The following is a 20,784-nucleotide window of genomic DNA, read 5'->3' as shown; positions in this document are numbered from 1 at the left end:
GCTTCTTTATGATGTAACTCTCCTTTGTATTGTTTTTAAAAAAAAAACTTTGTTTGCCTTTTAACATTTTGTTTGGATTTTTCCTTATTCATTTTGAGCCTAATTCTGCCACTTATTTAAAAGTTGGTGAAAGCCTGGCTCTACTGAAGTCAATGGGAGATTTGCCATTGATTTCAATGAGGCCAGGATTTCAGCCTGTTAGCAATACCTTACTCCCTAGGTAGTCTAATGGGATAGTTATGGAGCAGAGCAGGAGTCGGCAGCCTTTGGCACACGGCCCATCAGGGTAATCTGCTGGAAGGCCACGGGACATTTTGTTTAAATTGACTGTCTGCGGGCACGTCTCCCCCTTCAGCTTTCAGTGGCTGCGGTTTGACATTCCCGGCCAATGGGAGCCGCGAGAAGCAGTGGCCAGCATGTTCCTGTGGCCTGTGCCTCTGCCCACAGCTCCCATTGGTTGGGAATGGTGAACTGCAGCCACTGGGAGCTGTGCCTGTGGACGGTCAACATAAACAAAATGTCTTGTGGCCTGCCAGGGGATTACCCTGATGGGCCATGTGGCAAAGGTTGCCGACCCCTAGTAGAGTATTTCTGTACTTTAGAACGGGTGACAGAATCAGGCCCTTTATTATTGTACTAAATTTGTCCATGTAGTTCTCTAAGTGCCCTCACAAAGGGGCTGCTTTTAAAATAAAATTGACTCATTTCCCAAAATCCTGACTTACCCATTTCCCAGGTAACCATGTATTAAAAATGCAGTGAGAATTTTTACGAGAGGGTTAGTTTACATTGTTTTTATTTTTGTCATGGATAAAATACAATGTACATGTTCTACATTACAAATACACTACTATGCAGAGAGTGAAATTTATTGTAACAAAACAGTCAACATTCTAACAAGGGGAGGTAAGGAAAAATATACATACAAACATTTGATTCACCTAATGGCATCATATTATTTTCCAAGGGAATGACATATTATGGAAAACTGCCCCCCCATCTGAAATAGTTAGGGGGTTCTAAAAACTGATCTCTTACCTAACATTCGAACCTCCCATGATTCACTACAGTTGTTTTGAATATGACCAGATATAAGATCAAAGAGTGAGGCAACACGTCTGGTGTGCAATTTCTTTCTTAGCAAGAAATAAGTCATTCTGGTTTTTAAAACTGGCTGATTTCCAGATCTAGCCCACTGAAAGGAAACATTGTTAACGCAGCAATATCAAAGGCTGTGAGGCAAGGAGAAGTAGGCAATGCTACTACTAAGGAAGCTTTGGAATAAAATGCTTCTAAGCCAGAATTTTTTTTCCTGGCAAATGCACTGAGGTAGTTTACAGTGTATATACACATATAAAGACATTAGCAATATGAAAAGGAGTGGGATTGTTCCAATATGTTTCTAATAACTACTTCTTACATGCCTAGAGCTAGTGTGTTGATGCAGAAAATGATATTTTTGCAGCCCATGGAGCGTGTAAACACTTAAGGCATCTCTGGAGGTTGTTGAATAGGTTCTACTCCTAAACATGTTCAGGCCCTTATTAATATTTCACTGCACAATTTTGTTACCTAATAAACCAACATGTAACCACTTTGAATGAAACTGTTGCTAATCGAAGCAGAAATCCAAAAACCTAAGCCAACCTTTTCAAACTGGTAGGTCTAATGTCAAGACCCCAGGCTTGAACATTTTGGCTGTAATATTTATTTTCCTGTTAGCCAATGTGGCCAATGTAAAACTTGTAACATAAGTAACAACACCAACTTACAATAAATATGACTTAAGTAATTAGTTCCTTCTCTCCTTCGTGTCAATAGGAATTTTAATTTTTAATTCAATGACAGCAAGATTTTGGCCCTATATTACCAGTCTGTATACTGTTCGTAGAGTCTAGTCCAATACTTATGTGCTATGCAAGGATTAAAGTGACAGACAGTTTTAATTAAAAAAGTAATCATTTCAGTATCAAAGGATGGATTTGCTTAAATCAAATTTGGCTTTCCTCTGTCCCTATGCAAAGAGGGGATGTGGCTAAGGTATTCCAAGCAGCCTTCCTTCATGTGTAATGTATAGCGGTATTTGTTTTAGCAAGATTTCCAGTGGAATCTACATTTGAGAGTCCAAAACGTACAGAGTAAGTTACAGTCTGAACGCTTGGGGACAAGGTGGAGAAGTTAAATGTGTTTGAATATACTTCTGATAAATCATTTAAAATGAAGAACCCAAGATAACATTTCTGATGTGCAGGATTTCTGTGAAATCAGATTTCACAGTCAGTGGTAATAAATATAACATTACTTTTTCCTTATATACTGCTCTTCACATTCAAAGGATTTTGCACATAAAATCCCTAGGAGCTGTTTATCCTTTTATAAGATATGTTTACAATGCCTTTTCAGCTCACAGGGGTTGCATGCACATATCTGAGAGCAGAATTTGACTGTAACTAATTCTTATGCTACCCCCCTGAGAAGAGCACTATTACCCCTATTTTATAGTTAAGACCATGGGGGCAGAGGGATTAAGTGACTTGACCACAGAAGGAACCAGTGTAAGAATCAGTACTAGAACATTTGAGCTATTAGTCTTGTTCCCAAACCACTGGCCTACGTCTCTCAAATACACATGAATAAATAGTTGTGAAAACAAGAAATATATTGTTTTTATTACAGCTGTGCTAGAACTATCCTAGCTAGAATTGGGCAAAGATTCATATTATGCCCTGGAGCTGAAGAAAAGCAAGTTTGTAAAATTTAGGTGAGGGTACCCAATGTTGTTAAATTTTATCCTACCCTTAGCTTGAAGACAGGAAACCAAATTCTGCCCCCTATATGGTCAACTCAAAAAGTGAAATATTCCATATGCCACAGATTGGCTTTGCTTACTAAGTACCACCAATAAGGTTGCATGGGTGTAGTGGAGGGCATAATATAGAGTAATCTGAAACCTAAAGTAAGATTTCAAAATATATAACAATAGTAATTACACAGATGTAGCAAACCATCACAAGCTACATGCTCTTTCATCAAGATAAAGTACTTCACATTAATTTGTGGGACACAGTTCGTAACAGTTATCCATTGCTACCTCATGAATGAAGGATAATTTTTTTTTCTATATTCCTGTGGCCAATTCATGGAAGGAAAAAAACCACCCAAGTGATTACACAGGTCATACCACAGATGAATTTATCATACAGTAAATATGCCAATGGCAGAAATATCCCTTGTTAAATTTGAAGGATCTATAACTTCCTGTTTTTGCAGCTTGAGAAAGAAATTCTTGATTGCTAGAGCATCACCACATCTCTTCTTAGCAAATGTGCAAACATATGTCTATGCATGCAGTAGAGTACAGCCTGATCATGCCTAGCTAGCTGGAGGGCTGTGGCACTGCTACTGACTGGCTAAGAATTGGGCATATTCTAGTAAATACATTTGTTATACTGGCTCCCCAACCCCATCCCAGCCTGTTTGTTTGTCTTGACCTATTAAATCTCATCTTTTAGACTGTATGCAATTTACAGCAGGGGCTGCTATTTATTACTTGTTTGTGCAGTGCCTAGCACAGTGGGGCCCAACCCGCCTGTGGCCTTTAGGCACTACCACAATAGCAATGTTAAATAATAATAAATCCTACTTGTCATCTGGAACAGCCTTCCATGGGGTGCAGAGAGGGGCAAAAGACATATCTGGCTTCAAGACTAAGCTTGATAAGTTTATGGAGGGGGTGGTATGATGGGATAGCCTAACTTTGGCAATTAATTGATCTTTGATTATTAGCAGTAAATATACCCAATGGTCTGTGATGGGATGGGATCTGAGTTACTACAGAGAATTCTTTCCTGGGTGTCTGGCTGGGTAATGGGAGTCTTGCCCACATGCTCAGGGTTTAGCTCATTGCCATATTTGGGGTCTGGAAGGAATTTTTCCCCAGGACAGACTGGCAGAGGCTCTGGGAGTTTTTCACCCTCCTCTGCAGCATGGGGCCCGGGTCACTTGCTGGAGGATTCTCTGCACCTTGAAGTCTTTAAACCATGATGTGAGGACTTCAGTGGCTCAGACACAGGTTAGGAGTTTATTACAGGAGTGGGTGGGTGAGATTCTGTGGCCTGCATTGTGCAAGAGGTCAGACTAGATGATCATAGTGGTCCCTTCTGACCTTAAAGTCTATGACTCTAACTCTTCTCCATCTCTATGAAGAGGAAAAACCTAAAAATGCCTGCCTCAGTACACAAGTGTCAGACAAGATCTTTCTTCTGAACATGGCTGACAAGACTAAAAACTACTTACACATTCAACTAAAATAGATTAAGGAAAAACAATTAGTCTAAAAATTAGAAAATACTAGGTTTTGGAGAAAGGGTAATGTCTGTAAATGGCCCCTTTAAGACATTCAGCACACATATTAAGATAATTATGCAGAAAACATTTTAAACCCCTGACTAGTCAGTGAAAACTGGAGGGGAAGACTAGTGTCTCTCTCAGAGCCCCGTGTAGAGTAGGGAGGGAGGGAGAAGGACGTATTGTTTAATTTGTGAGGCAGTGGTGCTACAAATACATTGGTATGTGGTCAACACTGGAGAAAGATGTATCAGAAGGCTGATAGTAGTAACATATACAGTACAACATACATAAACAGTACGTTTGTCTTTACACAGTAGTTCTTTCTCCTCAGTATCAGCTACTAATGAGTGAGTCAGCGGCACAAATATTGTAACAATGTACATTTTACGTTATAAACTGGTTTGCTTTTGACAGAAGGGTTCGAGTTTATCACATAAACACATTTTGGCACTGCTGTCAGTCCAGCTCCCATAGTCCATGTTTAATAGATGTGTTTCCCTTCTTGCATACCATGTGATTCCTTTGCATTACCTTGCAGTCGGTAGCGTTCACTACATTCTCAGATGTCATTGTGTTATCTGTTTATAAAAATGTGTTTTCTCAGCATCAAGTCAAGAAGTGAAAAAAAAATACTCTATTCCACAGGTTGTCTAAGTACCTCTGTTCCTTCCTCCTTCATGTCTATTGAACAACTGGCACAAATATAATCCATGTGAGTGTCACCATTGTATAACTTTCCATAAATTGGAGTAACAGCTCTCATGACCTATTCGGTATTTGGAAAGGCTCAATGGTAAAGTACGTTGGGAGGAATATATATAAAATAACAAATGCTTTGGTTTCATCTGTGGCCAGGTCTTCTTGAGCTGGAAGGCATCATTGCCATCTTTTTGGCTTTTTTCCAAATCACTGAGGTGTGATATCTTTGTAAGCTTCAACTTGATTTTGGTTTTATCACCCATTCTGCTTGAGGATTTGCACGATAAACATCTAACATGTATGCATCTGGGTCCAAACAATGCAGTCCTGAAACAAAAATGAAGAGTAATTGTTCATACATTGTTCTCGGTATGCTGATAAATCCAACAGACCTAGATTTTCAGAAGCGTGCTTGAGCAAGTTTCCAAACTGCACAGAAGCGAGTCAGGTTTTGTGTGTGCACATTCCAATTTGAATGTGCATGTAACAGGTGGCTTGGAGGTCTGGGTGGCCTAGAGGCTAGAGCATGTGGTTCTCCACCCCATTGCTTAGTTGAGGAGACAGAGTCTTTAAGGCCAGGGGAGTAGGAGGACCCAGGTCCACCCTCTCCACCAGGTCCCAGCCCAGGGTCCTGTGTACATCAACTCCTGAATGGGGTGGGGAGGAGGGGGGTTCCCAGCAGAGAGTCAAAATCCACTGTCCTGGGCTACCTGCTATCAGTCTGTTCAGTCTGGGGCGTGGCCCCTCTAGTACAGTTTGCTGGGCCGCTTCCTTCCTGTAGGTCCTCTCTTGGGTGGTGCCTTGCCACAGTCCCAGGCTTCCTTGGGTGGGGCATCTGCATGTTCGCGAGGGCAAGCCCCACAATGTCTCTGGGGATCACTCGCTCAGTTACCTTAGGTGCTGGAGGCTCCTAGGTCTCCTTTGCAGTCTCCCTTGGCTGGTGAGACAGTGCTTATTCCCTGCTGGCTGCCTTGGCTGGCAGGCCAGTGCTTCTTCCCCTCAGATTGGGAGGCAGCTAGCTTCTGCCTCTTCCTCAGTCAGCCCTGAACTGAGCTACACTCTTCTTTTCTGCCTCACCAGGCCTGGCATTGGCAGCAGGTCTAATGGGGTGGGGCTTTATTATAAATGCTTTATTATAATGCAGAAAAGGATGCTTCTGCAAATCTGCGCTACATTGTTTCTAATTAATGATCAATCTATTGTCACTTGCTGGTTCACCTGGAAAATTCCTTGCACTCCATTTAGTTATACACTCAATGCACCAGCATTGTGGCTTCACTATAAACAGTAACCATATTGTTGCCATGAACATAATTGTAGGTATCCTTATTCTGCACGAATCTCTCAGTTTAGGGATTGTAACCAATAACCTTCCTTCTTATCCCTATATGTATATATTGTTTCTTACTGGCATTGATAAAAAGAAACTCTGTGTTGCAGATATACTCCCATTTGAGCACGAACTGCCTAAGCAAAGATTTAAAACATAGTCCAAAATAATCTTTAGTAAGAAAGGAGAAAGGAAAACAACGTAGTTGTATAATATTGAATTAAAAGCTTTGTTTCTTCGCCTTTTGGGTAAGATCACATTGAATTTCAATGCATTGTTACTATCATATTTATTCCAAAGGTTGCTCAGCACTATACAGAACATGGATATAGTTCTGCTTCAAGGAATTTACAATCTAAATAAACATAGGCACACAGGGAGTTGTTGAATTCCTCCCAGCCCCTGCATTTCTATCTCAAGTTTTGGGGAGGGTCTCACTGAAAGGTATCAAGGGAGAAATGAGATTTGAGAATATATTTAAATATAGGGAGGGAATTTGCTGGCAAGCAAGGAGAAGAAGGGTGCTCTAACTATTGGGATTACATGGCAGAAGGCATGAAGAAGGTGTGAGAAAAGTAAAAATAGGTCAGGTGAACTTGGTAGGAACACAGACATTGACTAGGGGTCCTGCAGCAATGTCTTTATCAGGTTGTTATAAGCTGAACTTGGTCACTGAACCTTCTCTGAAGCCCTTGAAGTCAACAGGAATCTTTCCATTGACTACTGGGCTTTGGATCACTCTACATTTTGCCCTTCATTCTGCAGAGGGACTGCAGTATAGAAGCTTCTACTCTGTAAAGATATCAAACAAATGGAGAATTAAGAAATTTAGAATTGAATTTTCAGAATGTTTACCTATGTTTCCTCCAATTTCATATAAACGTTGGATCTGGACTTCCGTGTTCTTTGACGATGCATGGCTATTATGGAGAAGAAATTGAGTTTTAGTGTTTTATAGTATTACTGTGATTGCATACATTGAAAATGAGAATTATACCATAAACAAACAAGGAATTCTATAGATCTTGTTCCAGTAGTGACAAATTTATGTACTCAGTGTAAGCATTTATACCTCATTCAGCACTACAGAATATTGTTTGCAGAATGGGAAGTATATTATAGTAGCAGAATTAACTATAGCCTATGACAGTGTTCTCTATCAGGGGTATGTGTACCCCTAGGGGTACAGAGTGGTCTTCTAGGGGTTACATCAAGTTTCAGCTCATCTAGATATTTGCTTAGTTTTACAACAGGCTACGTAAAAAGCATTAGTGAAGTCAGTACAAACTAAAATTTCATATGGAGAATCACTTCTTTATAGTGCTCTATATACTATACATTGAAGTGTAAATACAATATTTATATTCCAATTGATTTATATGGTAAAAATGAGAAAGTCAGCAATATTTGAGCAATAGTGGGCTGTGACACCTTTTGTATTTTTATATTTGGTTTTGTAAGCAAGTAGTTTTAAAGTGAGGTGAAACTTGGGGTACGCAAGACAGATCAGACTCCTGAAAGGGGCACAATAGTCTGGAAGCGTTGAGAGCCACTGGCCTATAAAAGGCCAGGCTCTGCACCAATTTTTACCTTGTTAAATTTCCACTAAACTCAGTAGGATTATACGGGGTGTAAATTAGTGTAGGAACTAGTTTATCTGTGACTGGTGGTATATAGTATGCCAGGCTGGTGGTATAGTTATTCTGCTATTAAAAGTGGTTTTAAAAAGACTCTGGAAAATAGAAATGTTGTTTGGAACAACAAATACATTAAAACGATGGCAGAACACTACTATTTTAGTTTATTTTTTTCTCCTACATAAAGCCTTTTGGCCAATTCTGCCCTCAGATATATGTGCATAAGTGCCATTGAAGGCAATGGAATGCACACATCCAGTTGATCTCTTATTTTGCATTCTATTTCTGTGATTAGTTTTAGAAGTTTTAATATATCAACAGTAACAAGGACAATTGCCATATCACATTATTATGATGGAGAGGGTTGTTATCATCTTAGAACTGTAGTTGTAGACATTGTTATGCTAGCTATAACTAGTGAACCTGTATCATCAATACAACAAAGGATTACTGCAGGCAATTTATGCCAGATTTATTTTAAGAACAGAACTATGTAATAGCACCAAAGGACTTTGCTGAAGGACTTTCAGAATAGGGCTAGCAGACTTCCTCTTGCTCTACCTCTTCATAGAATCTCAGGGTTGGAAGGGACCTCAGGAGGTCATCTAGTCCAACCTCCTGCTCAAAGCAGGACCAAACCCAACTAAATCATCCCAGCCAGGGCTTTGTCAAGCCTGACCTTAAAAACCTCTAAGTAAGGAGATTCCACTACCTCCCTAGGTAACCCATTCCAGTTCTTCACCACCCTACTAGTGAAAAAGTTTTTCCTAATGTCCAACCTAAACCTCCCCCTCTGCAACTTGAGACCATTACTCCTTGTTCTGTCATCTTCTACCACTGAGAACAGTCTAGATCCATCCTCTTTGGAATCCCCTTTCAGGTAGTTGAAAACAGCTATCAAATCCCCCCTCATTCTTCTCTTCTGCAGACTAAACAATCCCAGTTCCCTCAACCTCTCCTCATAAGTCATGTGTTCCAGCCCCCTAATCATTTTTGTTGCCCTCCGCTGGACTCTCTCCAATTTATCCACATCCTTCTTGTAGTGTGGGGCCCAAAACTGGACACAGTACTCCAAATGAGGCCTCACCAGTGCTGAGTAGAGGGGAATGATCACATCCCTCGATCTGCTGGAAATGCCCCTACTTATACAACCCAAAATGCCATTAGCCTTCTTGGCAACAAGGGCACAATGTTGACTCATATTCAGCTTTTCGTCCACCATAACCCCTAGGTCCTTTTCTGCAGAACTGCTGCCCAGCCATTTGGTCCCTAGTCTGTAACAGTGCATGGGATTCTTATAAATACTAATATGGGTATTCATTTACCCAAATAACAAAAGCATTAACATGTGCATTCAGATTTAAGACAATCTTTCCAGCTTATAACTGGAGAAAGCCTAGAAAACTATATTTTTCAGCACAGGCATAACAGAAGTCAGACTGATTCTGTATAGGTGCCAGTTACTAAGTAGAATTCGAAGAGCACAAATCAATCATTAGAATTTTTTTCTGGACCGCCATTATCATAATTACTGTTGCCAGTGTAAAAAAAAGCATTCGAATAACACAATGGGGCCTCTGAAAAGGGGCAACCTATTCTTTAATGACTGTGAAGATATTACTCCGGAAAACTAAAATATTCTGATGTCCTCCTGCTTTTACCCACCTGTTTTCACAGTGAAATCGAGCCAGGATGTCTCTGGCTTTTGTTTGACTGTTCAATTGAATTGCCATAGAAACTTTTGAATGCAGTGGAGCATAAACTCTTATCACCCCCTCGGGTATGTGAGTCTGCAGACACAGGGGAAAAAATGACAGTTCTCTCATGTCAATATTCAACAGAGTAAGTTTAGTTACATATTGTCATAGCTCAGCTCAGGGGCAGTTCTTCAAGTACTTTCAAGTTTACTTTTAAAAATCAATGACATGGACTGCCTGAATCATTAGAGCAATAAATCTATGAGCTACAAATCATATATTTCATATAATCACATAGTTATAAATTTTATCTAACACGATAGTACATAAAGGTTATGCAGCTTAGCTGCTACACTGCAGCGTAAGTCCCGGGTTAGTAGAACTCAAATTAGCAGACCCTGGGTTTGTTAACCTAGGGCTTGATTGTCTACACTCATCTGTAACCCCAGGTTAAGAAATTTTGAAACCTGGTTCCCAAACGGGCTCCAGCATTTACATCCATATCCCAGACTTCCTAGCATCCTGCTACAACATGGCTGCTCTAACTCTTTATTCGGGGTGCAGCATGGGAAAACATGACAGTCCACCAAACTTTACTGTCCAGAGGACAAGAAAATTGACCCCAGGGGACAGTGGGATACTTTTCGTAGATTCCTAGAGCACAAGTTCAGTGGGACTGTGTCTACACTGCAAAAGCAATAGGGCTTGAACCCTGGGTTCCAGCTTGATTCAGGCTTGGACCCTTCATCCCCTCTGGGGTCCTGGCTCTGAGCCCTGGTTTAGTATAATTTGTATATAGACGGAATGGGGACTAATGACACCCAAAAATCAAACACTGTGCCATGTTTATGTAAATACATATGGAATATACTACAATCCCTGATTTTTAATTGCAGTCAGAAATAAGTCCAGATGTTAACTGGGATCCCTTTAGCACGAACCAGTGGACCGGCAATTGTTTAAAATCTATATTTTATACCTGAAAATATCCTTTCTTCCTTTCTAAAGAAGAAATTCCCCACAGGCAAGGACACTGAGTTCACTCTTTGCCCTCTCTACAACCTCAACAAGATCCAAGTTTATACACAGTAAAATAATAAAATCCCATATGGTTCCTCTTAATTGATATGTGACCTTGTACAGAGTTCAGACCATCAACTATAAAAGTTTACTCATTCTTCTATGGTTAATGGCAGGATAAATCAATTAGTAAGGCTTGCTTCCCAATTCTAATCTAGTTAATACCACCCTGAGTAGAGAACAATAGCAGTCTCTCAGCCACTTTTATCGCTGCATAATTTAGAACATCTGAAAGATGGTGTTTACGTTAAATGCTTTGAAATTTAACTCACTTATTCACCCCCAAATTTTCCTTTCCTATTCCAATTACTTGGGAATGCCTATTCCCTGACCTGTCAGGTACAAAGACTTTTGCCATCTGCTGACCATCTTATATTTCAGAATGCTAAAGGTATCTGGATGCCTTATCATTTTTCTCTCCCAGAATAAACTGTTTTTGTCCTATCACTTATAGTATGAACACAAGTCTAAAATGCAGTATCTTGAACCAACATTTAAAACAAATATGCACCACACATATATGTATGTGTGTATGACATTCACAAAACACCTGTGCTAGTGCTCACCAAACATCTGAGTGGGTAAAGGCTAATCAATGACTCATACATAAGCACTTCCTCATCTCTCTTCCCCAATGTCTACTCTCTCTGGTTCCCATATTATTTTAGCATATGGCTACACTACAAAAATACCCTAGTGGCAGCAAGTCTCAGACTTACCAAGCTGAATAGAACAGATCCTTGGAGCCTGGGCTACAGCCTGAGACTGAACATTTACACAAGTCTGGTGTGAGTCCTGCAAACCCAAGTCAGTTGACCCACTCTGAGACTGGCTGCTGTCAGTCTTCTTTTGCAGTGTGAACAGCTCCTTCATGTCTTTCCCTCAAATCCTAATCTCCTCTCTTGTAGAGTCCTGGACCAGCTCCCCAATTCCTCCTCTGACAAAGGTCCGGGAAACTTAAGGATAAGCGGGCAGAATGTTGTTCTAATTGTTATGTTAGTAACTTCTGCAGCAGATTAATCCATGAAACATTTTCATTTCGGTGCCATTTATGGTCCATGGAGAAAGCAGCTCCTCATTCACCCATCTTCTAAATAGCAATGGAGGAGGCCGAAAGAGTCCCCGGCCATGTAGTTGGAACAGCAACATGTTGCTGCCTGCAAAGAGCCAGGTGAGCATGATTACTTTGCTCAATGGCTTGTCACCAAGCAGTGGAACCATAGCCAACCAGACAAATGCATGGTTACATGGCAGGCTCAGATCCAGGTAAAGCTGGTATATTCTAAAGCAGGGCCCACCACTTAATCTACTGTAATTAAGTAGACTTTGTAATTAAATGACTTTGCTGACTCTCATCAGAACACTCAGCATTCTGTTGCGAAGAGCAGCCCACGTTCTCTTTCAGAACACATACTGTAAAACACCACTGGAGGGACTGGCCAAAAGGGGGTACTTTAGACCAATTCAGTTAATATCTTCCCTTGCAGAACTCAAGCACAGAACTAATTCTAGTCAGAAAACAAGAATTCAACCTCATGAAAGATTCTGGGGTTTTGGAATTTGCTTTCATTCCATATCAGAACAAAAAAGAGACCTTTTGAGATTTGTCATGAAAAAAACATGAGAGAGAGACCCAATAGTCCTATGACTAGGGCACTCACCTGGAATATAGGAGATGCAGTTCAAGTGCATACCCTGCTCCTCTACATTTATCATGAGTGCTCTAACCACTAGGATATAGATCCAGTGTCTGTCTCTCCCACTCTTGCCCATTGAAGCTGTCCTTATTTGGAGCAGTGACTTGAACCTGGACCGCCCACTTCTTAGGTGAATGTCCTAACCACCAGGTTATTCTGGAGTGAGTTGGTTTCTCTCTCTTGTTTTGACCAGAAATTCAATCCTGGACCTGAGGCCTTCCAGAGAAAATGGCATTTTACAAGAAAAAACATTTTGTCGAATAATTCCCAACCAGTTCTACACAGAACCTCTGTTATTTGTCTTAGCAACATATCAAGCCCAGAGAGCACAAGTCCCGAAACAGCTTCTCGCACATGACAATCCAATTTGCTTCAGGCTTGTCTGATTCAAAAGTTAAGTTTCCAAATCAAGGGTGTTTTTATTTTAAATGAAAACATTTTTCTGTAAATATAAAGCCTACTATTCTAACATCTTAACTCACATTGCTCCTCTCTGGTAAAACTTATTTGCCTCACAAACCCCCAAGGAACACATTATTATTGTTATTATTTATCTTTATTATAGTAGGGCCTGGGAACCCCACAGTAAGTGTCCTGTTGTACTAGGCACTGTACAGAAAAGAGCAAAGACAGCCCCTGCCCCAGAGAACTCTCTTTCTCTGCCAGACAGGATGTAATAGTCAGATGGGAAGGGATGGATGGAAGATGAGGTAGAAAATAAACAGTTTAATAGAAGGACAAAAGTGAGAGCATGCCACTTGCCTAATCTAATGCCAGAGGGAGTGATTTGTTAGTTTCTCAACAGAGGTAGATTTCAAGGAAGGATTTAAATTGGATGAGGTAGCAGCTTTATGAAATTTGACAGGAGATTTTTCCCATGCATGGGAGAAAGCACCAGGGGGATTGAAAAGACTAGTAGACACGATGGAACTCAAAGATGTCATTTAAAAATATGTTATGTCTTAATGAACCTCTGATCTTTCAGGTCTCTCTCGTTCCATGGTCTTTCTCCTCAGCAATCTTCTCACACCCTTGTCAAAAATCATCTGTCTCTTGGTGTTGTTCATTGTAGCCTCATTCATCTTTCGCACTTGAGAAATCAGGAAGGATGGGACCTAGAGAGAGGAAGCCCAGGCTGAGTGTATGCAAAAGGATGGGTGAAAAACCTCCCCGCCCCCCAAAAAAAGTGAGTCCCGTTTACTCCCAGAAGCAGATATGGGCAAATTTCCCCAATATCACACACCCACCACTAGGGATGAAATGATAGTTCATTTCCCATGCCCATTCAATCTATGACCTCTCTGCTGAAACTGTCAATAAGGATGCTTATCTTGGGGACTTGCATGTCCTCCATTACCATAGTTCCTGAGCACCTCAAATCTGTAATGCCATCCTCACAACATCCTGTGAGGAGCAGAAGTACTATTATCCTTGTTTTACAAATGGGGAACTGAGGCACACACAGACTAAATGTTTTCCCAAGGTCAGACAAGCAGGCTATGGCACAGCAGGGACTTCCTGGGTCCAACACTAGTGCCTTAACCACTGGGCCATCCTTTGTCTCCTAGAAAAGGAAGTGAGACTGCCAGCACATTCACATAGGCCACCATAAGCTCAGGGCTAGGGGTAGGGGGTTTTGACTTCTGATCAATATTGACATGGACTGGATTTGAGTGAGTAGCCTTGAAATGAACAACTCCATCCAGTCCTATGAAAGGTTAATAAAAGAATGACAAGCCAATGAGTAAAGCTGACCTCTATTTTCACTTTCTCCCTTAAGTGATACAATAAAAGTGAAAGCAGGAAAGAGTCCTGTGGCACCTTATAGACTAACAGACGTATTGGAGCATGAGCTTTCGTGGGTGAATACCTACTTCATCGGATGCAAAAGAGCAAAGACAGCCCCTGCCCCAGAGAACTCTCAGTCTCTGCCAGACAGGATGTAATAGTCAGATGGGGAAGGGGTGGGTGGAAGATGAGGTAGAAAATAAACAATTTAATAGAAGGACAAAAATGAGAGCATGCCACTTGCCTAATCCAATGCCAGAGGGGAGTGATTTGTTAGTTTGCTCTTTTCTGTTGCATCTGACGCAGTGGGTATTCACCCACGAAAGCTCATGCTCCAGTATGTCTGTTAGTCTATAAGGTGCCACTGGACTCTGCTGCTTTTACAGATCCAGACTAACACGGCTACCCCTCTGATAATAAAAGTGAAGAGTCTCACACTTGCTATGCAGAAGTAAAAGCACAATGTCACACTGCACATATATGGATGTAAATGAAAGAACTATGAAGTTTGAAGACATGAAACAACCACTTCTGGAAATGGCTTACAAACAGAATTTTGGACTGACTTAAAGCTAGCTGTGCTTACATTAATCTAATCACACAATATATTAACGCTTTCCCTTTGGGCAAAGTTCAAGCTTGCATAGCAGGTGAAGACAAGGCTAATGGACCAAAGCATTGTACAAAGATTATTTTCACCATTGTCAGTTGTGTGTTCCAGGCAGAAATTGCTGCATGTTTCCTTGTCTCTGTGTGGCTGCTGCATTCAAAAACTGAAACCTAGAAAAACAAATATGGGAACCAAAGCACATATACTGTAGTCAGCATTACTCACTGTCCACAGGATGTCCTGGTACTTAATTAAAAGTCTCACTATGTGTGCTGTAGTGGCTGCTGCATGCATCTCTTCTTGGTTTGCATGTTTGCCTTTGTAGATGAAGACGTTTGGTGCAACAATCATGGAAACATTCCATAAGTTCATTTTGTTTTTCCCTTCATTAGCAACTATCTTCTTCAGGAACTGCAGAAAGGCCTGGAAAAAGCAGCGCCACTCATACTCAGTACAACACATCATGAAATACAACATGAATACAACATTTTCAAATCCACAGTGCACCTGGCTAGAAAGCTGCAATCTCTCCCCTTGGATGTGGTACTTAGGAAAGCTATCTATGCCTTTGTGTCCTCCAGATTGGACTACTACACTGTGCTCTACCTGGGTCAGTCCCTGAAGACCACTCAGCAATATCTCCTACATCAAGTATAAATCATGAATAGATCTCATCCAAAGTCATTAAAGTCACTTGGAGGCTTTCTATGGACTTCAATGGGCTGTGGATTAGGCCCTCACTTAGCAGTGCTTCCTGGAGAGAGCATATTGCATCTCTGCTCTGCTATCTACTATCTGATCTCCACATACAATTCAAGATGTTGATATTGATCTATATGTCCTACATTGTTTGGGTCTTGATTACCTTAATGACCATCTCTCTCCTTAAGTACCCACCCTACACTGCTGGGATGATAGAAGTAAAGAGTTCTCAGCAGTGGGCTTCAACTCTAGAAATCACTGCTGTATGTCAGTGCCAGTATGAAGGGCAGTTTGTTGTCCTTTTGGGCGCAGTGCAAGAATCATCAGTTTTTTCAGGCTTTCACTTGAATGAGTGCACTTGAGTAGGCTGAGGTTTTGTTGTTGTTATTGGGGAGTTCTTTGGGGGATTCATTCTGCCAGTTTGTTATTTTAGAACGTTATTTAAACCACTGCCCGTGTATGATAAACACATTTTTAGAAACTCAGAAATGACCCCCACAGAAATTGTGTTGAAGACATTTCTAAATTAAAACAATGCTTTGTTACAGGTGGGTAAGGACAAGAACATTAATTTTTTTCCTTTAGTATTTCTAATTCTATTTCATTTAATAACTTATCATCAGTAATTATTAGCACTATTGACCCTTAGACTGCCCTGTGAAACACTGCTCATAGATATGGATTTTGGCCAAATACAACTATTACTACTACTTATTTCTTATATCAGTAGATATCAAAGTGCTTTGCAAAGGAGGTCAGTATCATGATCCCCATTTTACTGACAAAGAAACAGAGGGACAGGGAGATGAAATGTCTTGTCTGAGGTCACCCAGTAGGACAAGGACAGTTCCAAGAATGGAGCCCTACTCAGCTGGCCATGGAGCCCTACTAATATGTAGTATTGGGAACACATGATTATAAACTATCATAAAAGAAATCCACACACTGAAATGTGCACAAAGATGTCAACATGAAATAAAACTGGAAATAAATGGATACATAACATACATAATTAGCGAACTGTCAAAGAGAACAACTCTGCAAAAGCCCGTAGTTTGAATGTTATTGATCCAAACTCTCTGGCAAATACCTGCCAATAATTAATATATTTAAAAAAAATATGTTTGTGAATCCTTCACTATTAAGCAAGGGCTACATCCATAACCGATACTATTCCTAATAAATATCACATTCCATTAGCTGTTCCTCAGAGAACTGGAGAACTTTTCAGAGTGATGATAACGAACCAACATGAATATTTTTTATGTTGTGTCTGATCATTTGCTGTTACAAAAAAACTCTGACTCTCATTTAAAAGTCAAAGAATACAGATGCAGGAATCATGAAACAAAGCACCTACCTTGGCTGTATCCCTGTTGGCATCAGGTAACAACATGATCAACAGATGCAAAGCTTGTAACTGCAACTTGACCTTGGAGACTTCTAAGAATATAATAATTAATATTTTAAAAGTCAGAATTAACATTAGATTTGTGCTAGAAAGCACTCTGAAATGCATAGTGAGGCTACTTTGCAACTACACCAGCAGTGTAACCAGAGCATATAGCTCCTCTATCAACCCACCCCCTACCCCCGCTTTCTGTTGATTTAGGGAAATGCTGCTTGGGAATGAATGGCATATAGTTACCACAGGATCAGGAAGGTAGTAAGGTCACTTTTTCACCCACCCTCTTGAGTTATCCTGTAGCTGTGCATCTGGAACTTTATCTCTGCTTTCATCTTCAACTACTACAGGGCCATAAAGACAAACTATAGGATTACATTTAAGGGGAAAGGTTATACTGAGAAATGATGCCGAGACTTCTTTTGTAGATGGCAAGGTTCCTTGCTGCAGTAAGTGCTGAGAATCCCAGATGCTGCTCTGATACATGGCATTCATTTCTTCTTCTAAATTAAATGTTGGTCTTTCACCAGAAATGTCCTAAGTTTAATGGGTATTTTCTTCCTTACATGTCAAGTATCAGAGGGGTAGCCGTGTTAGTCTGGTTCTGTAGAAGCAGCAAAGAATCCCTTACATGTCGTGGACTTGTAATTATAGTGGACTAATCTGGGCAAATAGGAAGAAATAAATGTAATGATACTAATGCACAGAACTTTGTTTTTATCTCCAATTTTGGTTTTACAGGATGCAGGGAACTTTAGAAAAAATCTCTCCTCTTTGGGGAGACATTCCCTGAATAACCTGTTTTCTGGGTCACATCAGGCTTAAATCCTTCAGTGCAGGTTACTAGCCAATTCCTCTTTAATGTCACTGTGGGATTGCCTTGTATATCAGATCGCACTTCTATAATATAGTATTTCTCAGTTTCAAGATGATATGGCATAATTTATTTTCAGGATAGTTTCAGACTAACTTTGTTAAGTGATTTATTGAACCCAGCTGTCATTAGATTGTGGATTGATTTTTTTATCCTTCTTTTATTTTAATTTCACTCTTGTGCCTAGTCCTAAATCTGGCTCTTTATAAAAATGTATCACATGAGTGTAGATTTCTAAGGGCCATTGTGCCTTAAAGGCACTAGCCTATTCTGGGGGGCAGTATGTGACTCCTGGAAGCAAATTGACTCCTGGAGCTCCCTAACATGAAGAGTGGATGGGTATGTAGGGGGAGGAAGAGGAAATATTGTTGCTGCTGTAGTACTTATGGGGTGAAAAGTGCAGTCACCTCTAGTCAGTCTCACCTCCTTCATACTCTCCCCCATGAGGTCCTAGCTCCATGCACTCAGGTGAGCCTCATGACCAGCCTGTGTGCAGATTGCAAGATGGAGTAAACTGCTAGACCTTCCCTCCTTCTTTGAACATACACGGACTGCTTGGTCACAATCTGACTTTATAAGAACATAGGGTCTATTACCATTTTACCCAATAAAGGCACCATTCTATTCTTCTCATTCAGCCCTAACCCAAACAAGTCTCCTACTGAAGTCAATAGGAATTGACTAGGTAAAATCTGCACTACTGAATCCTTACGACTGAAAATAGAAAAAGTGGCTCAGAATTAGAATGCACAGAAAAATTAGGACCCAAAACTTAGCTACCTGCAGCCTTCCACAAGCAAGCACATTTCTTATGCAAAGATCCTGATAAAAATAATATTTCATGAAAGAAAACAAAATCTAATAAAATACTAAGTATAGTGTGGTGATTAGATTTTACACTGGAGAGAATTTTTATTTACTAAATGTATAGTTCATGTGAATCAAATATGGTAAAATCTATGTACAAAAGCCAGTTTTCTATGTGCTTGCAATGTTTACAACATTCTGCTTTAAATAGCTATTTAACTAGTATATGTTTAGTCAAATATGCCAAGTACCATTAGAAAAGAAAGCTTACAGGAAATCAAAATGGTTATGACATACTGGCAATCTCTTTTCTCTTCTTTAGCTCTTTTGTATTTTTCATATGTATCCATTTACACTAATTTCTTTCTACTTACTTTCCACTAGTGTGATGAAGGCAGGCAGATATTCTACAGTGAAAAGGGGGTTTGGGAGTTCTCTTATAAACATCTTCAACAGTCCTGCTGCATCATTGTTTCGTACTTGGTCCCAGTCAAATGTGTCTTCATTAAATTTTATTTCAATTTCTTGACGGAGATTCTGCAAGACAAAAGAAAGTGACTGATTTTAATTACAACTTCTGATTGGTGAGCTTTATTTCATCTCACAAATGCCAGGAACAACAAAGAAAGCTTTGTGAAGTATACAATTTGAAATGGAACAGTTATTTGAACAAACATTTCTACACCATTGTTTGTCTTCTTTATTTAAAACACACTTAAGAGGTTTTAACCCCTACACACAAGGGACTAGGATATTCCTCCTCAAAGTCATTTAATCTGCATGTGTTTTGTATATGCCAGTAGTTCCCATTAGAGAGACCAGGTGGGTGAGGTAATATCTTTTATTGGACCAACTTCTGTTGGTGAGGGAGACAAACTTTTGAGCTAATCAGAGCTCTTCTTCAGGTAGCCCTTATTGGCTCTCTCATGTGTGGTCACAAATAGGCTGCTTTATGGCAGACAGAAATTCTTGCTTTTCTTCTCTAGTCTTATTATTTAGATAAGTGCCAACTTGTTTGATCAATTTTAAGGACCTATATGGTACCAATTCAGTACTCTGGCACAACTCTGGCCAAAACCTGCAGGTAGGTAAAATAGTTATTGCATCATCCTGGCTTCCCACTTAAACCAATTGTTTTCTGGCATCTGTGCTCCAGAACTAGGGTCCAATCAGCTTTGAAGTGTAAGTAGTTAAAAATCCCATGTGTGTGTGTGGATGGTGAACATAAGGAGACTGAGTAGGGTACCAAGTAAGAACAGAATTTGGCCCAAACTCTGCATTACAGTTTGGAAAGTCCAACCTCCCCACAAGAAACAAACAAACAAACAAACCCCATCTGATGTGTTAATAAGATACAGGGATTGAGACATTAACACCTTACATTGCTATTCTCCATTGATAGCCCGAATGTGAAAAAGTTCTAGGTGAAGAGGAACATTTCACTGTCTGACGGTGCTGAAGACAGCAACACAAAGAACTGCTAAATTGACACCTCTTAAGAGGACAAAAATTGCCAATATAAATTAAGAAAAAAAAGCCTGTGTCTTATATGAGGGCCAGTACTAGCCTACACAAAAGATACTAATTTTATTTTCATTTAAACAGATTGTTGCTCTACTCGAAAGCTAGAAAGGAAAGCTTCTTAAAATGATATTCCAAAGAAGGCCTTACAAATGGCAGTCTGGTTTGTACCTTTATCTCCTGAAAATGGCCTTATCTGGCTGTAAGAGTTTCACTGTTTGTCTTCTCATTCATAATCATCACATTTAAAATTAAGTAGCTTTTCTAATCACTCCTAGCTGCTTTTGCCTTACAGACACAAAGAGTGTCATTGATTTCAATGGGACTGTTTATTTGAGCAGGATTTGGCTCTATATTTCATGTGCTGGTTTTTAATCACGTTTTCATCAAATCTTGCATTAGCAATAGGCAAGGAAATATTCAGAAAGAAGAGTTGTTAAAAATAGTGTGCTTAACATGCCTCACATCAATGGAAAGAAATTACATATCAAATATCGTTACATATAATGAAGTGAAACTGTTGGCACAAAAGGAAATATAAAGTCATTCAGGATTTGGTGTCTAGTGTTACAATACCATTCTTACTA

The 20,784-nt window shown here is 40.0% G+C and overlaps 1 protein-coding gene across 1 annotated transcript in view; it reads right to left on the bottom strand.

The window, feature by feature from the left end:
• Positions 1–4,067: 4,067 nt before the first annotated feature.
• The window catches only part of ARHGAP28 (Rho GTPase activating protein 28), a 107,620-nt gene continuing 90,903 nt past the window's right edge, over positions 4,068–20,784 (bottom strand). Inside the window, exons 9-15 of the mRNA XM_045003040.1 lie at positions 19,051–19,213; positions 16,951–17,033; positions 15,114–15,311; positions 13,462–13,605; positions 9,682–9,806; positions 7,235–7,299; positions 4,068–5,376 (exon numbers count right to left, since the gene is read on the bottom strand). Of these exons, the coding sequence (XP_044858975.1) occupies positions 5,285–5,376; positions 7,235–7,299; positions 9,682–9,806; positions 13,462–13,605; positions 15,114–15,311; positions 16,951–17,033; positions 19,051–19,213 (870 nt within the window). The 3' untranslated portion in view covers positions 4,068–5,284. The remainder of the gene's footprint in view (positions 5,377–7,234; positions 7,300–9,681; positions 9,807–13,461; positions 13,606–15,113; positions 15,312–16,950; positions 17,034–19,050; positions 19,214–20,784) is intronic.

Source organism: Mauremys mutica, chromosome 2, assembly GCF_020497125.1.
Source record: "Mauremys mutica isolate MM-2020 ecotype Southern chromosome 2, ASM2049712v1, whole genome shotgun sequence".
Lineage (NCBI taxonomy): Eukaryota > Metazoa > Chordata > Testudines > Geoemydidae > Mauremys > Mauremys mutica.
This window is presented reverse-complemented; position numbering and strand designations above follow the sequence as displayed.